Consider the following 21,001-nt stretch of genomic DNA (forward strand, 5'->3'; position numbering starts at 1 on the left):
ACATCGGCCGCCCTCTTCCATTTAACAAGGGATTCCAATTCCTTATTAAACCACGGCTCCCTCACACGACCCTTTCCTCCCTGTCTGACAGGTATATACTTATCAAGGACACTCAATAGTTGCTCCTTGAACAAGCTCCACATATCAATTACGCCCTTGCCTTGAAGCCTACTTTTCCAAGCCACGCATCCTAAGTCATGCCTCACTGCATCATAATTTCCCTCCACCAAGCTATAACTCTTGCCCTGCAGTGCACACTTCAGGTCAGTAAAAATGATAAAAATGTGTGTAATAACATCTCTGAACAGGTTGATTAGAAAATATCTGTGTGCAATTCAGAATATTTTCACCAGGTGGTGTCTATGTTGCAGTAAGTTCAGACATTATAGGTTTGGGGCTTTAAGAATATATACGGTTCTAGGTCATAGTTTTGAAAAATTATATTGAATTCAGATTTTATATGCACAGCCCATTTTAAAATCATGCACAAAGCAAAATGGTATCCAGAACAGTGCTATTCCATCTATGGCAACAGAGTCCTTCAGGATAGGAGTGGAACCCTACACAAAAACAAAAACACTCAATCCAACTCAATCTGCATGAGCTGCAGAAATGTCTGAATGCATTCAATGGATTGAATCTTCCATTTCTTGGCTAAGTATATGTTGCACAGAGTTTCCTGAAGGCTTTGTCGCTGAGGCAGAGTAAGTTCTCTTGCTGCATCTCATAAAACTTCCTCTGCAAGGGCATCTCTCACGTTCAATTTCTGCCCCATTTTACCACATGCCATTTCTGATACAAACCGTCATCCTGAAGATAGTCTGGAATTAATCAGCTTCTCTTGTGCTTGTGCCAGACAATCACTGTCAGTTTGGAGCTGTCTTGCATGGTTGCTACATTTGCCCTGGATGTGGCACAGGAAAATTGGCATCCCATTTTGCAGGTAGGGACATGGCGATGTTGTTGGACTGGGTGATGCTGGCATGGGACTTCCTCCTCCCCCCGGATCAGCAGTGGAAGACATGACGACAGACCACGCCCCACATTGGTACAAGGTCACCATCCGGGTAAAGCAGTCTCAGCCGTCTGGAAGAATGCCCAAACAGTAGGAAAAATGTCAATGATTTTCTCCACTCTTCCAGCATTCGTGTCACTGCCTTCTCTCCAACACCTCATACTCTATTTCTGCTACTGTACCTAACTCAGAACAAGGTTCATACACTTCCATTCTCACAAATGCCTTCAACATTGTCCCTACCTGCTCTCACCCACCACAAGCCCCAAAATCAATTGTTACAACACGGGGTAAACCCCTCCGCTAATTTAAACCAGCAACACAGAAAAGATTTAACCTGTGCTGTAATCTGTTAAAATTTGAGAGGCCAAGAACTATCCCAAAAGTCACTATTTAAAGTAAAAATTAACTTTTTTTTTAAAGTCTAACAGAGAATAATTAGCTAACAACTATCTATAACTCCTTTCTCTAACCTATCTTTTACCTAATCTTCTACAATACTGGACTGATAAAATTTCTGATTACGATTTACCAAAAAGAAATCACGTTTCAAAACCAGTCAGCTTGCCAAGTGTCCTCTGTATTTTCCTTTGTCGTATTTTCTTCTTAGGGGTTTCACAGGTCGTTGATAGATAAAGGTACATTTAAGAGAGCTATTCTGAGGGCAGTCTGCATATGTTAGTGGCTTGGCAGTTCTACTCCAACAGTTAATTTTTTTTTCATTTTTATACCCCAAAGCATCGGATCGTTTCATTGGTTTTAATATTGTCAAAATACTAAATTAAAACTTGATTGGAGTTTAGTATTTTGGGACATAATTTAAACTGATTGGCCAAATTTGCATTTGTTTTTGTCTCATAGCAACCCAGGTACTACTAGCTGCTGGATCAAATGTTACATTGTAAATTCTCCAGCATTCTGTGTGCTTGCTAAGTCCTTCAACTCTCAAAGCTACAGTACCTCTCTACACCTTCATAACACAATAAACTTGCATGCTCTCTGTGCTGCCTACTCACTCACTCAGGAAATCTTTCCACCTGCATCAATAATAATAGCTGTGTGATCCATTTTCACCTCTCATGATAATTACCTCTCTCTTATTCCATGAGAGAAACAGCCTATAAGAATGGAAAAACTCAAGATGGGTGATGTGCTGTCCACCATTCAGCTTTTCCTCGGTAATGAGAGAGGACCACCCTGAGCATGGCCTGGATCAATACCTGCCGTTGACTGCTGGGAACCCCTGAGCGAAGTCTATTTCCTTTGATGAAACTGAAACTTGCTGACAATTATGACAAGTTTCCCATCTTTCTGTCTGTGCTAAACTGCATGGCAAGATAGCAGAATATGAGCCTGGTATGTCTGGCTGAGAGGAAGAAATGCAAAAAAGCAAAACAATACAAGGCAGAGATGCTGTGAGTGTCTAGCTGGTGATAATTAATGGGCACAGTGACAGCAGGTGAACACCCAGGGATACAGCCTGGTCTATTCCCTGAGCTGAGTAAATGTCTCAAAGTGGATAGCGTCATTTCAAAAGCTTTACAATGATAGTTATCAGTGCTAGCATTTAAGAGCAGAAATGTCTTCTAAATTAGTCTATGGTGTAGCTGGAGGGTTTAGAGGCTAATAAATGTGGGATACTAATGTTTATGGACATGGGGCATGTGTGGCCTATGTCTCTGAAGTGTGCCCTATGACATTGGTATCTTGTTTCCAACATGGAAGTCATTCCAGCAAGCATTGAGCTGAATCTGCCAAGTTCTGCTCCAGTTTCTTTGTCGACTCTTCCCAAAATGTAGTTTGTTTGATGAGTTTGGTAAGATTCAAAGCTGATTATAACTGATAGAGTTGTGTTTTAGCAAGCATGAATCCTTGTCAGTTGGCATCTCATCAATATTTAGTGAGGAATTTTCCACTCTGCTTGTGAAATGTATGGTGCAATTTGTTTCTGATGTCAAAATGCACAATCAGCCAGTTCTGGGGTGTACAAAGTTAAAAATCCGACAATACCAGAGTATAGTCTAACAAGTTCAGCCAGTTCTGCCACACAATTTTATATAGCCCACCTGTAAGATTCTGTTCGTAATCACCCCTAGGCTGAAAACGTGTTTTACTGGAGAAAACTCACCTGTCCTTAGCCCAATAAGTAAACTGAATTGGGAAAATTCTCTTGTTGTCTCAGCATGACTCAAACAATACAATGGACACCATTCAGCCATATAGTTTACTGCTGAATGTCTGAGATAAAAGTACCAGGATTCTAAAACAATGAACACTTTTTTTAAAAGACTATGGGATAATAGTATTTCTGGGGCAAATGAGAATCCTTCAGACAGTGGCTCTAAGACAAACTATTAAAACTGTGGGGTTCATGTATTCTTAATACATATGGCATTAACATGTGATATTTCATGCTAAGTACTACACCTAAAATATTAGCAATGTCTACAGGAATTGTATTTTTTTAACATGGAAAACATAAAATAATTAAATGAAAACATAATGCATTGAAATTCACAGAATGTAATTTTATTTGTCAAAGATTCTGAAAAACATAGAAAACTCTACATTTTATTCTCCTTTTATACAAGGCAACAAACATTATTAGCAGCACCAATAACTTTAACGAAAAGAACATACATTTCACCAAACTAGTTCAGGCAGTTCCTTACTAGACCAGTATCTGCCTATCATCCCAGTTGGTTTAAGAATGATGTAGTAGTTACATTTACCCCTCCCTGGCAGCGGATATTTACCCCTCCCTAGCAAGCTACATTTAATGATAACACAGTGGATTCTCCTTAGATATTCAATATTCTGTTAACGATAGTGTCACCCAGAGTAACTCATCCCATTCATACTCGGTTTTTTAATATTCTAGACCAACTCTACAACTTTCCTTTTGAAACAGAATAAGCTTACTGTATTGAATGCTATGTTATTCGCAGAAGGTTTTGCACCAGTTGCCTGATAACGAAGAAATCACAAACAAAAATGCACATTGTCATACTAGCTAGGCTTTCAGGTGTCATAAATATTGATCATTCACCTTGTCAATCTAACTGTTAACATATGCATTGAGTTGTATCAGTACTTCATAAGAAGTCATCAGTGTCATATACCACCATTAAAGAAATAATTTTATTCATTAATAACTATTACCATCTTTTGGCAAAGCTATAGAAAACTATATAAGACAAGTTTCATCTGAGAGGACTGCAGTGCTGCAATTGGACGTTTCTAGAAAGTACTGTTAGTAAAATAACAGCAAACAGTGACTGAAATGCTTAATTTAATTCTACAAAATTCAAGAGAAATGACATATAAAAATAGTGATACCATTCCCTTAATTAGCAGGGTTCACACATGGGCAGATGTTGGGGCAACACTATTGACAGACATTATAAAGTCTTGCATTTAATATTAATACAAGTTAGAGAAATAATTTGGACTGCGTATAGTCCACAAAAGCTCTGGAATGACTTAAAAATAAAGCCAGAGCTGTTTGACCAAGTCAAGACACCTAGGTTACCAATGTCTGAGTTATTCCAATAATGCTACAAATCACACAGGAAAGAGTTAATGCCAACTCCTCTCCTTGTATTTGTCTTTGCTTTTAGCCATCTGATGTTCATTTGTGACCACATCGTTTTAGGAATGTTGGACTTACAAGATACAATTTCCTGTTGAGCAAGTTTTGGAACAGTAAAAGGAAGGAAGGTGAAATGCAGACCCTCTAAAACTTTGAATAAACATACTTGGAGAATTTGATAAAAGCAAGATATAAATTCTTTCCACCTGTTTTACTTGCAAATATAGATATAGTGAAAAAGTTTAGTAAAATTGTATTTCAGCATTATAGTGCGCTTAATCAAAGCAGTGGCACTGGTATGCAAACAGGTAATGCTAACATATTAAACATATCACATTACCTCCGCAATCTCCTTGCAAGACAGTAGAAACTGCCTTTAAAGACATCAGGGAGGATGGCTACACATAACTGCTGTTTCCATTGTGTGTAGATAGTGAATTGCAACCTTTTCACATATGAGCTGCGCTATCACTATAAACACACATTTCTTGCCGTTCTCCCTTGCAAGTTCTTTTAAAGAAACGCAAAGAGAATTAAATTCATTTTGCATCAATTATACAGGAAAGTTTTATTGTACAAATTCAATTCAACACAAATTACTTAAGACAAACATAATGCTATGGAGTCGAGGACAATGACTATTGTAGCATAACTAAAGACCAGCTTTTTTTTTGGCATTGTATAGTGTGAACATGTCAGATGTCCTATGTACCTCATCCAAGTAGCCAGAAATTATGCATGAATTTGGATAGTGAGATTTTCGACTGAGATTACATTATGGAGTCAGTCCTACTTCAGCTGACTGAGGCAAAAAAAAACCTCTTCTGGAACTTCTCTCCAGCTCTAGCATTTGTTTGAGGAACCTTAGGCCTATAGGCTGGGCAATTAATATTATCCTTAGATATGAATACACCATATGATGAATTTCCCAGCATCCAGCATGTGCAGTGTTAGCAAGCATGTGACAAGGGGTTTCCTTGTCCCTGTATCTGACATTGCTGTGGATGACAGAGACACTATTTCACTCTCTGGGTAGCTCAATTGGTTGCAAAGCTGAAGGTACTTTCAAAAGAAAGTACAGTTTACAACTATTTAAGTACTTTAAGATGTCATGAAGGATGCTGCAAACAGTAAAAGGCTTTAATGGTTAGCTGTGCATGTTTCCCACATCTGTTCCAGGCAGTTTCCCTGGCTGAGGCCTGCCCACAGTTACACAGAATAACCAGGTTCTGGAAAACTGGCGAGTACCAGAGGCACATCCTCATGATAATTCCTATCTCACTAAACACACGTAAGCCAAAACTCCACAACTACAGAGTCCATGGTATTGACAGATTATTTGCCGCAGCCAAGTCCAACAATCTTCCCGATATCTGGTCACCCTCACATCTGAACTTTCAGAAGAGACTGCCGGGTTGGTTTAGTCAAGGCAGGAACCTCAGTTCTTTATCAGCTCCATAACCCTGAAGCGCTGCGACTACCTCGATTACCACAACACTGCCACACCAGCGATTAGACTGGGCATCAAACATGAATCTTCCTCATTCATATTGCTCATCCATTCTCTGGATAATAATGCTTAGTGTTTGATGGAGCTCGGTCAAGGCTCCTTAACAGTATTATACACTTGTTTCTTTTATTTCCTGTATTACAATAAATTAAAAAAAAACTTGTACACGGTTTTTAATCCCTACAATTACACCACAATTTTTTTTGTTACAATTCTTGTCCTATCCAATCTAGCCATTTTGACTAATAAAGCTAACACGCACGTGTACTGGCTCTGTCAGTTTCCTTCCTTAGCAGCCCAAAGTCTTATCCCATTACATATATTACATTAGAAATACAATCTTGGACAGACAGCAGTTAAACAGTTAAAATGTAAGGTATTCTGCTTCTTTTATTTAGTCCAGCTTTAAATTAATTCAATAAATCTGTCTCCATTTCAAACCATAATTTTCAAAAGCAGGAGACTTTTAATCATCCACAAACTTTGTGTTGTTGTTGCCATTCTGTAAGTAGTGCTTCGGCTTCCTGAAAAAATCTGTGCGGATCAGACGGTAGAAATAAACCAAGATCATGATGTTCATTGCGTTCAAGTTCAGGTTAATGTAGCCCGAGTTTGGAAGGATGTTAAAATTCGTCAGCATGAACCAAGTGAGGTAAAACTGAGCAATCAGCCGGAAAATAATATAGGTGAAGACATTGATGTACTTGTTGTAGTGGTACAGCTGCGAGGTCTGTGCATTCGCCAGCTTCAGAAGCAGTCGGGTATGGAGGAAGATGCTGTTTATCTCAACGAACAGTGCAACAACGGCACCAGCAACATAATTATGGGTCAGCACAATATACAGGAATGTGGAAATTACCTGAGGGGAAAATTGATCTTGTTAGATGGCAGCAGTCAGGTTCTCATTGTGAACTACATTCCTCTCATACATTTGTACCAATCCTGGCTGGGTTTAGTATATTTCTTGTATATATTTATTTAAAATATCATGGTTCCATAATTATACGCTCACAATAATGTGGGTTTTCATAGGTTTTGCATGCAGGAAATCATTGTGCATGGGGTACAGGCTTGAAATCCAGAGGTACAATAGAAACAAATGTGCACTTAGCAGTCTTATCTATTTCACGTATTAATATTACTAAGTTGTAGACAGTTGGACCAGCGAGGCTCACATTTTTGAAATAAAAACAGAAAATGGTGCAAAAACAAAATCCAGACAAGACATCATCTATGCAAAGAGAGAGAAAGAAAAGCAGTGCCAGGTCTGTGACCTTTCATCAGAAGACAACATTGAAATGTAGATTTGGTTTTCTCAATCATTCACGGGATGTGGGAGTCCCTGGCTGAGCCAGCATTAATTGCCTATCACTAGTTGCTCTTGAGAAGGTCGTCATTAGCTATCTTCTTGAACAATTCCACTCCATGTGCTATAGATTGACCCACAATCCCAACCCAATCTAGTCCCACTTGCCAGCACCAGGTCCATATCCCTCCAAACCCTTCCTATTCATATACCCATCCAGATGCCTTTTAAATGTTGCAATTGTATTAGCCTCCACTCACTTCCTCTGGCAGCTCATTCCATACATGTGCCATCCTCTGCATGAAATCGTTGCCCCTTAGGTCTCTTTTATACCTTTCCCCTCTCACCCTAAACCTTTGCCCTCTAGTTCTGGACTGCCCAACCCCAGGGAAAAGACTTTGTCTATTTATCCTATTCATGCCCCTCATTATTTTATAAACCTCTATAAGGTCATCCCTCAGCCTCCGATGCTCCAGGGAAAACAGCCCTAGCCTATTCGACCTCTCCCTACAGCTCAAATCTTCCAACACTGGCAACATCCTTGTAAATCTTTTCTGAACCCTTTCAAGTTTCACAACATCTTTCCGATAGGAAGGAGACCAGAATTGCACGCAATATTCCAACAGTGGCCTAACCAATGTCCTGTACAGCCGCAACATGACGTCGCAACCCCTGTACTCAATACTCTGACCACTAAAGGAAAGCATACCAAATGCCTTCGTCACTATCCTATCTACCTGTGATTCCACTTTCAAGGAGCTATGAACCTGGATTCCAAGGTCTTTGTTCAGCAACACTCCCTAGGACCTTACCATTAAGTGTATAAGTCCTGCTAAGATTTGCTTTCCCAAAATGTAGCATCTCACATTCTCTAAATTAAACTCCATCTGCCACTTCTCAGCCCATTGGCTCATCTGATCAAGATCCTGTTGTAATCTGAGATAACCTTCTTCGCTGTCCACTACACCTTCAATTTTGGTGTCATCTGCAAACTTTCTAACTGTACCTCTTATGCTAACATCCAAATCATTTATATAAATGATGAAAAGTAGTGGACACAGCACCAGTCCTTGTGGCACTCCACTGGTTACAGGCCTCCAGTCTGAAAAACAACCCTCCACCACCGCCTTCTGTCTTCTACCTTGAGCCAGTTCTATAACTAAATGGCTAGTTCTCCCTGTATTCCATAAGATCTAACCTTGCTAACCAGTCTCCCATGGGGAACCTTATTGATGTCCATATAGATCACGTCCACTGTTCTGCCCTCATCAATTGTCTTTGTTACTTCTTCAAAAAACTCTATCAAGTTTGTGAGACACGATTTCTCACGCACAAAGCCATGTTGACTATCCCTAATCAATCCTTGCCTTTCCAAATACATGTACATCCTGTCCCTCAGGATTCCCTCCAACAACTTGCTCACCACCGACCTCAGGCTCACTGACCTATAGTTCCCTGGCTTGTCCTTACCGCCTTCCTATACAGTAGCACCATGTTAGCCAACCTCCAGTCTTCCCGCACCTCACCTGTGACTATCGATGATACAAATATCTCAGCAAGAGGCCCAGCAATCACTTCCCTAGCTTCCCACAGAGTTCTAGGGTACACCTGATCAGGTCCTGGGGATTTATCCACCTTTATGCATTTCAAGACATCCAGCACTTCCTCCTCTTTAATATGGACATTTTGCAAGGTGTCACCATCTATTTCCCTACATTCTATATCTTCCATATCTTTTCCACAGTAAATACTGATGCAAAATACTCATTTAGTATCTCCCCCATTTTCTGCAGCTCCACACAAAGGCCACCTTGCTGATCTTTGCAGGGCCCTATTCTCTCCCTAGTTACCCTTTTATCCTTTATGTATTTATAAAATACCTTTGCATTCTCATTAACTCTATTTGCCAAAGCTATTTCATGTCCCCTTTTTGTCCTCCTGATTTTTCTCAAGTATACTCCTCCTGCCTTTATACTCGATCTATCCTGTCTATACCTGACATATGCTTCCTCCTTTTTCTAAACCAAGCCCTCAATTTCTTTAGTTATCCAGCATTCCCTATACCTACCAGCCTTTCCTTTCACTAACAGGAATATACTTTCTCTGGACTCTCATTATCCCATTTCTGAAGGCTTCCCATTTTCCAGCCATCCCTTTACCTGCGAATATTTGCCCCCAATCAGCTTTTGAAAGTTCTTGCCTAATACTGTCAAAATTGGCCTTTCTCCAATTTAGAACTTCAACTTTTAAATCTGGTTTATCTTTTTTCATCACTAATTTAAAACTAATAGAATTATGGTCGCTGGCCCCAAAGTGCTCCCTCACTAACACCTCAGTCACCTGCCCTGCCTTATTTCCCAAGAGTACGTCAGATTTTGCACCTTCTCTAGTAGGTACATCCACATACTGAATCAGAAAATTTTCTTGAACACACTTAACAAATTCCTCTGAATCTAAACCCTTAACACTATGGCAGTCCCAGTCTATGTTTGGAAAGTTAAAATCCCCCACCATAACCACCCTATTATTCTTATAGATAACCGAGATCTCCTTACAAATTTTTTTCTCAATTTCCCTCTGACTATTAGGGGGTCTATAATACAATCCCAATAAGGTGATCATCCCTTTCTTATTTCTCAGTTTCGCCCAAATAACTTCCCTGCATGTATTTCTGGGAATATATCCTCCCTAAGTACAGCCGTAATACTATCCTTTATCAAAAACGCCACTCCCCCCTCCTCCCTTTCTATCCTTCCTGTAGCATTTGTATCCTGGAACATTAAGCAGCCAGTCCTGTCCATCCCCAAACCATGTTTCTGTAATTGCTATGATATCCCAGTCCCATGTTCTTAACCATGCCTTCAGTTCATCTGCTTCCCTACCCTTGTCCTTCTAGATGTAAGTGGTTGTGCGTTTGGAAGGTGCTTCCTAAGGATCTTTGGTGAACTTCTACAGTACATTTTATAGATAGTACACACTGCTGCTACTGAGCTTTGGTGGAAGAGGGAATGGATGCTTGTGGATATGGTGCTAATTCAATGGGATCTTTTGCCCTGGATGGTGTCAAATGTCTTGCAGCTTTTTGGAGCTGCACTTATTCAGGCAAGTGCAGAGTATTCCATCACACTGCTGACGTGCCTTGTAGATAGTGGACAAGCTTTGGGGAGTCAAGAGGAAAGTGACTCACGGAGCAGATGCTGCCTGGCTTGTTGCTCTTTTCTCCCAATTTTTTTCTGTCTTTATTTACAATTCTTAGCATCCACAATATTCGGCCTTTCAATTCATGTTCTTGAAATTTTCCTCCTGTAAACTCAGATTACTCAATCATTACTGACCTTATATGACAAGACTTCCAGGCTAAGCAGTGACCGGGAACTAAGGCAGGAAGAGACCAAACAAATGCCAGCTGCACAGTGCCAGCCATTTTGGTGTGGGTGAAGCTGAGTTTGGCTAACTGACCTCAAATAGTCTTCTTCAGAGTCTTGTCAACTGCAATGAAAGGAGGCCGACAAGAATTCTACAGCTGTCCTCCATTGGCCCACACTCACAGAAACCAGATGAACTGCCTAATGACTGGCACATGATGGCAGACAGGGAGGGGTCCCTAGTGTACTGAGGTGGCATAGTGGCTCAGTGGTTAGCACTGCTTCCTCCCACCACCAAGGACTCAGGTTAAATTCCAACCTCGGGTGACTGTGTGGAATTTGCACACTATCTGTATTTGCCTGGGTATCCTCCGAGTGCTCTGGTTTCCTTCCAGTCTGAAGATGTGCAGGATAGGTGGCCTGGCTATGCTAAATTGTCCATAGTTTCCAGGGATGGTTGTTGTGGTTCTGTTCGCCGAGCTGGGAATTTGTGTTGCAGACGTTTCGTCCCCTGTCTAGGTGACATTCTCAGTGCTTGGGAGCCTCCTGTGAAGCGCTTCTGTGATGTTTCCTCCGGCATTTATAGTGACTTGTATAACACTACTATTATAGGACAAGCCAAACAGAGAACAGCCAGGGAATTCCTAGAGGCATAGCACTCATCCACAGATTCAATCAATAAGCACATCGACCTGGACCCAATAATCCGGCCACTGCAGCAGACAGCTGGAACTGACAACCGGAAGCGGCAGAGACAAACCACTATAAATGCCGGAGGAAACATCACAGAAGCGCTTCACAGGAGGCTCCCAAGCACTGAGGATGTCACCTAGACAGGGGGCGAAAGGTCTACAACACAAATTCCTAGCTCAGCGAACAGAACCACAACAAAGAGCACCCGAGCTACAAATCTTCTCCCAAACTTTGAATTCCAGGGATGGTGGACGGAATGACCTCTTTCTGCACTGTAGAGATTCTAATGATTCTCGGTCTCTATTCCCTTTTCCCCTGTCTGGGTGCTAGGCAATACCACAGTTAGCAATTTACAATTAAAGTTTCCACAAGGTAGATGAGAGGGCACCACTTCCCATGTTGAAACACCCACTCAATATTCACCATCCATTTCAAGTTGAAGTGTCTCAGAAAACACTCAGCTTTGATAGGCTGTCCATCCACCTTTAATTGGACCAGGATTCTGCCTCTATGCCAAGTTCAGGGGCATCTGAGTGAAAAATCCAAAAATGTGACTGTTTACCTTGCATACAGAAGTGACACCTGTTCCCTGTCCTCTTGGAAACATCCGCCGTGGAGTTTATTATGGCACACAAACAAATAATGCTGGAGAAACTCAGCAGGCCTGGCAGCATCCAGAGTAGGCAGAGTCAATATTTCAGGTTCAGTGACCATCCCTCCAATCTCAGTTCTGGACCCAAAATATCACTCTGCTTTCTTCCCATAGCTGCTGCCAGACCTGCTGATTTTCGCTGGCAATTTCAGATTTCCAGCTGTTTTTTGAGTTTATTTAGGCATTGTATAACTCAAAATAGCTTCTACTCACCTTAAGTCAAAGCTGCTTAAGTCAATTTACCTGATCATCTATTTTTAGAAGTAAGCTGTCACTGTTATTTTCACTGTTCAACTCAGAGTCATGAATAACTTCAAAAATATCAGGACAAAAAGTAAGACAACAGGAGTGGACTGTCTCTGGAAGCAACTCAAATATGAGAAAGCATTTCACATAAAATAATTTCAAATGTGAAACCAGCTGTTTTCACAGATTAAGTGGACACATAACGAACATATCACAAAACCACCATAATATTTTACAGAAATATTTGAAATATTTAAATACATTTTACTGGGCTGGAAATCAAATGTCACTTTCACAGATGAGGATGAATTTCACAATTGTCTGCTCCTCGGAGATAAATAAACTTAGAATCTTTAAGGGTGGATACACTGCTTCCTAGTGCGCACTCTTGATAAAGCTCCAATGAGAGTGTACATTTATCTAATTTATCATTTTTTTGGAAATGAATCTGAAATGTCAGGTACATTCTGTACGTAGCAACATGTGAAAAAAATTGAAACAATTTTACTTTTACTGCATGGAAGGTTTCAGAGGTTCTTGCATAACACTTTTTTTACCTGGTTTGTTTACATAGGATAGAATGGCATGACGTCATTGTGTAATCACTTTGTGGGTTACATCTGGTGCTACTTCCAATTTTAGTTTTACCACTGTTTGGATCAAGTGGAATTGGCCCCAGCATGTAGATCCCAGTTTTGATCTCAGATCGACAATGATCTCAGCCAGAGCAACAACAGTGCGCTACAATTACGGAGGATTTGTGTTTATGGCAGTGGTCAAAAATACTCAGTGCTTGATTGAAGGAAACATTGACTCATTCATAATTAGTTACCAGATGAGCAGTCAGATGGGAACAAGCCTAACCTTGCCTTTGATCCATCCTATAACTGAATTGCCTGGTCTTGCAAATAAATGAGAATAACTGGTGGAAAATTCTGACAAAAGCCAATGGCTTCAAGAAATTTTGATTAGGTTGTTTTAAAACAGCATCTGAAAGCAACACAGGTGTAGTCAGATAAATATATACAGTTTTTTCTTTCCCCTTGGGCTGTAGCAAATTAATCAGTGCTGTAGTAACTGTTCTGCTTCCCCTAGGGGATTTTGAGTTCAGTAAAATGGGGAGAGTTGACATTTGCTTCACTATTCTTTCAGAACCAACAGTGCTGCAGCCTGGGCATCTGACTGCTCACATCAGGTTACCATTTCCAATTCTTCACTGGATAGCTCCATTTAAGAGGCATTCAGACAGACACACGAACAGGCAAGGAATAGAGGGATAAGGACCATGTGCAGACAGGTGGGATTAGTGTAAAGTGGCATCATGATTGGCACAGCCACGGTGGGCCGAACTGCCTGTTCCTGTACTGTACTGTACTAAGTTATACACAAGACCTTCCTTGCTCTCCCCCCCGGGCACTCATTGCTGTCAAATAGCTTGTTAATGCTCACCTGGCCATGTTACAAAGCGTGGATGCTTCTGCCTGATTTCTGAATGCTGTTCTCATTCCCCAATGAATTTTCACCTTTGTAACTGCTCTCACAATGTTCCAGTCCCAGCCTGTGCAGGGTTCAGAGCGAAGGGGGATTGTATGAATGGTATCAGTGCACAGGAAAGATGCTAAATCCTTTGAAGATTTGATTATTTCAAATTCCCCACGATAAGACAAACTTGAATATCTGTTTGCCTTATAAAGTCTTCTAGAAAAACTTTAACCTTAAGATTCTCTATTTAAAAGCACTTCAGAGATCAGATCAGATTTTTACCCTTCAGTACATGGATATTTAGGATGGGTGGAGCATGTATATAAAATTCACACTGGAATGCATGACCTAATACAGATCTCCCAATACTCTGTTCATTGAAATGAATAGAAAGCCCAAAGGACTTCAGTAAAGATCTGTTATGTTCGTGACTGACCCCACATGTCAGAGGCATTAGAACCCAGTCTATAAATACACGATTTAAAAATATCTAGGGCAGAGTTTTCTCTTCCCTGGTGTAGTGTCAGCAATGGCAATAAAGTTGGAAGACATGGAGAAAATGGGAAAAACCAGAACCGCAACACTGAAAAACTGAATGTGATTTTCCACATGAGCCTTAAATGGTGACTTCAGAATCTTGCCATTGAGTGGTGAGTCGAGATTATGATGCTGGAAAAGTACAGCAGGTTAGGCAGCATCAGCCCTTCATCAGGAATGAGGCTTGTGGGCTGCAGTCTGTCAGACAAATTGGAGGGGGTTGGGTTTGGGTGGGGGAAGGTAGCTGAGAATGCGATAGGTAGATGAAAGTGAGGGAGAAGGTGATTGGTCAGGGGGGAATGGAGTGGGGAGACGGGAGGGCAGTGCCAAGTTGGAGGCTTGGGAATGGGATAAGGTTGGGAGTTTGGAAATGAGAAAACTGTTGAAATCCAATTTGATCCATTGTGGTTGCAGGGTCCCAAGGTGGGATATGAAGTGTTCTTCCTCCAGGTGTCAGGTGGTAATGGTTTGGCGATGGAGGAGGCCCAGGACTTGCATGTCCTTGACACAGTGGGAGGGAGAGTTGAAGTGTTCAACCACAGGCCGGCGGGGTTGGTTGGTACAGGTGTCCCAGAGATGTTCTCTGAAACAATCCGCAAGGAGACGTCCTGTCTCCCCGATGTAGAGGAGACCAGCCTGTGTGCAATGGATACAAATGATGACATTAGTGAAGGTACAGGTAAATTTCTGTCAGATGTGGAAGGATCATTTGGATGGAGGTGAGGGGAGTTGTGTGGGCGCAGGTTTTGCACTTCCTGCGGTGGCAGGGTAAGGTGCTGGGAGTAGTGGGGGGGCGTGGACCAGATAAGGGAGTTGTGGGGAGGAATGGTCTCTCTGAAATGCTGATAGGGATGAGCAGGGAAATATATCTCTGGTCACGGGGTCCATTTGTAGAATGGCAGAAGTGGCGGAGGATGATGCGATGTACGCGAAGGTTGGTGGGGTGGAAGGTGGAGGACTGGGGTGTTCTGTCCTTGTTGCATTGGGAGGGGTGAGGTTCAAAGGTGGTGGTGCGGGAAGGGGAGGAGGGCATCGTCGATCACATGGGAAGGGAAATTGTGATCTTGGAAGAAGAACGCCATTGAATGGTGATCCAGGTATCAGGACATTAGTGAATTAGATGGATTATTCTGGTAATTAACAATGGATTCACACCTCCACCCAAATGATCCTTCCACATCTGACAGAAATTTACCTGTACCTTCACTAATGTCATCACTAATGGATTCATGGTCATCATTGGATGGTTAATTCCAGATTTTTATTGAATTCAAATCCACCATCTGCCAAGGCGGGATTCCAATCCGGGTCTCCAGAACGTTGCCTTGGTCTCGGGATTAACAGCTCAGCGATATTATCCTAGGCCATTGCCTCCCCTACTTCCTTGCCATTGACGCTGAGCACTTCTGTCTAGGAGTTTAGGTTGTGTCCAAACCCAGCAGACATAGAGTGTGCTGGATCTGGGGCTTCATGATAGCAGCCAGCCTGTCCATGCAGACACTGAACAGACGACTGCTGGAGCCAGCCAGGTACTGATAATGTTGGTGAACACTTCTATCATTCCATTTAGCTAACTGACTCCGCAGACAAAACCAGCCTGCTGTTCCTGTCCCGTCTGCATTTTGCTGAAGTCTTTAATGGCAGGGGACCATCTTTTGCCTGGTCTCCAGCAGTCCTCTGAGAGCCAGAGACCTTGGGTGTTTCTCCTTAAACCAGCTGCAGAGACATGTAAGTGATCTGCTCACTAAATCGTGCTTCCAAATCTAATCTAAGGTGAAAGTCTCTGACCCAGTGGAAGATACAGGTAAAAGCTTTGCAAGTACATCCTCTGAGCTTCAGAGGCTTTCTCCTCAAAGATGAAGATAGAGTTAAGAGCCTCTGGTCCCAATCTCTTCTTAGTATATGTTCACTGGAGCTGCTGGTGCCTGCGTGAGAGAAGTAGTAAATTTGTGGTCTAAAAGGAAGAGAGAGCAGCACAGCACAGTCCCTCAGTGATATTTACTGAGGCAGTTAGTCACTGAGGTCCCCCATCCTGACATGAGCAGTCATGCTCTTCTCCGACTAAATCAAGAACCTTTTCCTGGTACAGAGTGAGAAGCCTGATGTCTGCCAACCCCTACACCCCCATAAAAGTGGAGGAAATGTGTCACCAAACAATCAGTGTCAGTCTGAATGCCAGTTTGAGTGTAAACCTTCATTAGAAAACTATGCTCTGATGTAAAATCCACCCAAAGATGTTTACCCTTCACTTTGAGATGGTAACCTACAGATTTATTACACATTTCAGCATCTTCATTTCTGACATGTTTCATTTACTGACCATTTTCTCCCTCACTGTCAAGACACTGTTAAGCTGTAGCACCATAAAAAATGTGGAAAGCATATCATTTCACCTCAAAGAACCAGATTATATTTGCACAGTATATTCAAGAAAATCTAAATAAGTCATTACCTTTTAATGAATTTGCCAATTAAGGCTCTGTTGAGTAGCAGTGATCTGCTGCAGTGAGATGGTGTGACAATAGAGTAACTTGGGTTCATTAGAGACTGAACAATGGAGACAGTGTGACATGACCAGCAACAATTTAAAGCTATAATACCACAGACAGTACAGTTCTGTACCACTGTCCTATTCATTTGTGCAAACTTAGCAATATCATGCAGCTGGGCTCCACAGGAACACAATTTAATTTAGTTAAATGCTGCAGGCTGTGTTGCGTTTGAAGGGCACTGTCATTCATTTTCTCCATTTTTACTCGTACTCCTTCAAAGCACTCTCATTAGTAAGATGGTCAGGTACTTAGATTTGTATTGTGTGTGTTTAGGACCAGTCCTTGGTAATGCATAATTATAGCTCACACCAATCTAAATTATTGCAAATTTAAAACACGTATTAGTATTTATTACAATATGCAATCTGTAAGTTGTTTTAGATACTTTCCGGAAAATGGAATTTAGTTTTTAACAGTGCCATGGTGTTCGTGTATCAATTAAGGAAAGCACCACCTCTATGCCTAGTAGAAGTCCAAAAGGTAGAGATTAACTTATTTTTAAACTCAGTAACATTGTTCTAAAAAATACTATTTGGGGTTCAATCATAGATACCCATTATCGACCATTTGTTTTGTGATAATGCATAGAACTGAATTATCCTGCATTTAGTATACTTTCTTGGATTCTCATGCAACTCTCTAGAACATCTATTTGTCCTGTGTGGTCTGTACAATTCTCTTTAGAGCCCTACATGCACTTGCTGAAGCCTATATATCCTATGTGGAATTTGACATATTTGCCTCCTCACAGCATTGAAGCAGTTCAGCAAATACTCATGGATTGTGATACCCAAAAGGATCTCGGTTTGTTTTGCACCAAGCTGCCTGTGGAATCTATTTTCATAATCCACATTGACATTGATGGAAAGGAAAACTGAGTGGCATGTCATAGGCTGCCAATTCGCTATTGTCCAATTTATGCTACTGCCTGAGAACAATTTCACCCTCACTTACTCTTCCAAACCAAATGAATCACTGATGTCTTAAATTGCTACTATTTTAAGTAAACAATGGCTTCATAAGCTTAAAATGTATATCGGTTCATAGTGCATTTTCCAAAAACTGCCGTAAGGTTTTATATGAAACTGTAAGAGATGCTTCATGAACAGCTCAATCCAGACACTGTAGCGATCAGCTACTAATTAGACAAAGACTGCATGAAGAATGTCTCACATTTATAAATACACCTTTAATATAATCTCCAACCGAAATTGTTGACTAACCATAGTCTTGGTTGAGGTAATACTATTTTACCTGTCTGTGTTAATTTTAATAGAAACCCATTCTGTACACCGTATGGGGTAAATTGGCTTTACTTGTTATATTTACACAACTTCCACAGACTACCATTTCATAATCAAGAAGATAAAGCATCCACAACTGCCCAAAACACCCACAGAACCTAATTTTGACAATTTGCCATCAAATGGGTATAAAGGTTAAAGAACACATGTACGCAGTGGGAATAGGAGTATTGAAATTACATTCCGACTGACAGTGACAATTACTCATGTTCCATTCCCTTATGTGAAATGCAATCTGGCTACCCAATTAGCCACAAGTAGCTAGTGCCTAATGTAATGGGCAACACTGCTTCAAGTAGAAAAGTCTCTTGAGGGCCTTTACAGAGGTGCAATAAATTAAACATACGTTGACCGACGCAAAGAAGAAATAACTGGGAAGAGGAACCTTTGGTAAAAAAAAAATTGGATTTTGGGTTTTAAGGAATGGTTTTAAAGACAAAGAGGGAGACTGACATGCAGGTTGGGGTTTTGGAGGATTGACGGAGGACAGTGTAGAATATGCATCTAATGCCACATCTTGAGGCACTGCATAGTGCTGCACAAGAAGTTATGAAACAGCTCGAGTTCTAGGAGTTTTGGGAATTCTCCATGAACAGGGGCAGGGTGGCATTATTGGGGATGCTGTTTTGGCACTGAAAAACACTACAGCAAAAGAGGCCTGAAAGATTAACAAATAAATGTTTAAAGATAAGTTCTCACTTTTACTCAGAGTACAGGGAACTCCAACCTAACAAAAGATTCTAATGACAACTTTATATGAGCTGGATTACAGAATGATTGAATTGTGTCCTGGTGGTTCAAATATTTATGACTTTGCAAATATTACTCGAGTAAGTAACATTGACTGACTGAAGACTGGTTTTGGAATAGCTCTGATCTTCCAACATGTGTGATCAACATATAAAATCCTTGTAAATACTGGAAAATTAAACTAGTGAGTTTGTGGCTGGTTTGTACCCAGCTCCATTTCCCTACTGAGGCTGTATATTCTCCTATTGCCAAGCAGGCTTCACACTTCCATCAGAATCTAATTGCTAATCCTGCTACTTGATATACCTGAGGTTGAAGATTAGAACAGGAGGAATTTTAAGACATCAAGCTTGTTCAATATTATAAGTCAATTTGATACCAGCAAAGGACACCAATCTTTACCATCTTCATCCCTGTTTGCAGCATGTTAGAATTTTGATTTCTCAAAATGCAATCCCAAATAAATGCTTTTTAACTACAGCCAGGCTACCTGCATGTAGTTTGCACACACATCATAAATCTTTTGTGATTTAACACTTAGCCAGGCAGGGACAAAGAATGAAACTGCAGATTTATGACATCGCTATAATAATTAAACAAAAGTCAACAAACAGCCTAAGTCCCAAAATGTTAATTGATATATATAAATTAAGTACAGAAGCTTCTGACCCATTGATGATCATCATTCCATTATTTGTTGAACTAGAAGACATAGTTCCACTTGAAACATATAATCAGAATGCTAATATATAATTCACATTTAAAAATAGTATGCCTACTCAAGAATCTAATCCATCAGTTCATCATTTTATAGTTGTACAAATTTCTGCTCTTCTTTAGTGACCTGCCACAAAACCTATTAGGATTAGCAAAGCCTCTGTTTTATTTTTTAAGAGCTCAGTCATTGAAGTAAGCAGTGCAAATATCAGCTCATGGTGCTGTTGTAAATTCCTCTCTGTGCTAGTTAAATGTACCAACCGGTCTGTTAATCATAAACAAGTTAACTTTAAACATGATTTTCTTAAGGTAACAGGCCAAAGAAGTTTCAAGCAACACATTTCAGGCTGTCTTTTCACATAGGGATGGGTAAATATGAACTGGCACTTTATCAGCTTCCAAAATGCAAGCTTGCCTCTGAAACCAATTTTTGTCATATTTTTGTTTCTCAAAGATGTTGGCGGGGGAAGGCTTGTGGGTGCCAAGTCAGACTAGTTAAAAGGCCTGCCATGGTTCTCAGGGCTAGCAGCCCAGCTGATGACATTGTTCTTATGCTCATTAAACCTCACCCCTCAACCTGCAGCTGCTCCCATGTCCGCTCCAAGCTACACATATGCCCCATGCCCCCTCAGACTCTGAAACAGTTTGCATGGGTTACAGGTTAGCTCGGGTAACCCCACTATTGAAAATGGCAGGTAGCGAGAACAGGCGTTTGCCCGAAACGCGATTTTCCTGCTCCTAGGATGCTGTCTGACCTGCTGTGCTTTTCCAGCACCACTCTAATTTGGAATTATAGACCAATTAACATAACAGTGGTTGTTAGGAAAATGCTAGAGTCCACCATAAAAGATTTAGTAGCACAGCAATTAGCAAACAGTGACAGGATCAGACAGAGTCAGAATGGATTTATGAAAGGCACATCATGCTTGACAAATCTACTGGACATTTTTTGGTGGACATAATTAGTTATCTTGATAAGGGAGAACCAGTGGATGTCATTCATGTGGACTCTCAGAGGCTTTTGATAATGCCCGACATACATTATTAACATATAATAATAAGTACATAGGACTGGGGTAGTGTACTGACGTTGTTAGAGAAACTGCTGGCAGAAAAGAAACAAAAAGTAGAAATAAACTGGTCATTTTCTGACTGGAAGCTACTGACTAGTGGGATACCACATGGATCATTTCACAACATATATCAATGGTCTAGCTGAGGGAATAAACTCCATTTGCAGATAACTCAAACTTAAGTGTGAGGATGAACTGTAAGGAGGG

At 40.9% G+C, this 21,001-nt stretch overlaps 1 protein-coding gene across 1 annotated transcript in view; it reads right to left on the reverse strand.

Annotated features, from left to right (window-relative positions):
• Positions 1-3,528: 3,528 nt before the first annotated feature.
• The window catches only part of tlcd1 (TLC domain containing 1), a 45,861-nt gene continuing 28,388 nt past the window's right edge, over positions 3,529-21,001 (reverse strand). The window contains exon 4 of the mRNA XM_043718393.2: positions 3,529-6,976. Within this exon, the coding sequence (XP_043574328.1) occupies positions 6,584-6,976 (393 nt within the window). The 3' untranslated portion in view covers positions 3,529-6,583. The remainder of the gene's footprint in view (positions 6,977-21,001) is intronic.

Source organism: Chiloscyllium plagiosum, unplaced genomic scaffold (genome assembly GCF_037043375.1).
Source record: "Chiloscyllium plagiosum isolate Xiang-an unplaced genomic scaffold, Cpla_swu_hap1 HiC_scaffold_31, whole genome shotgun sequence".
In the NCBI taxonomy this organism is placed as follows: domain Eukaryota; kingdom Metazoa; phylum Chordata; class Chondrichthyes; order Orectolobiformes; family Hemiscylliidae; genus Chiloscyllium; species Chiloscyllium plagiosum.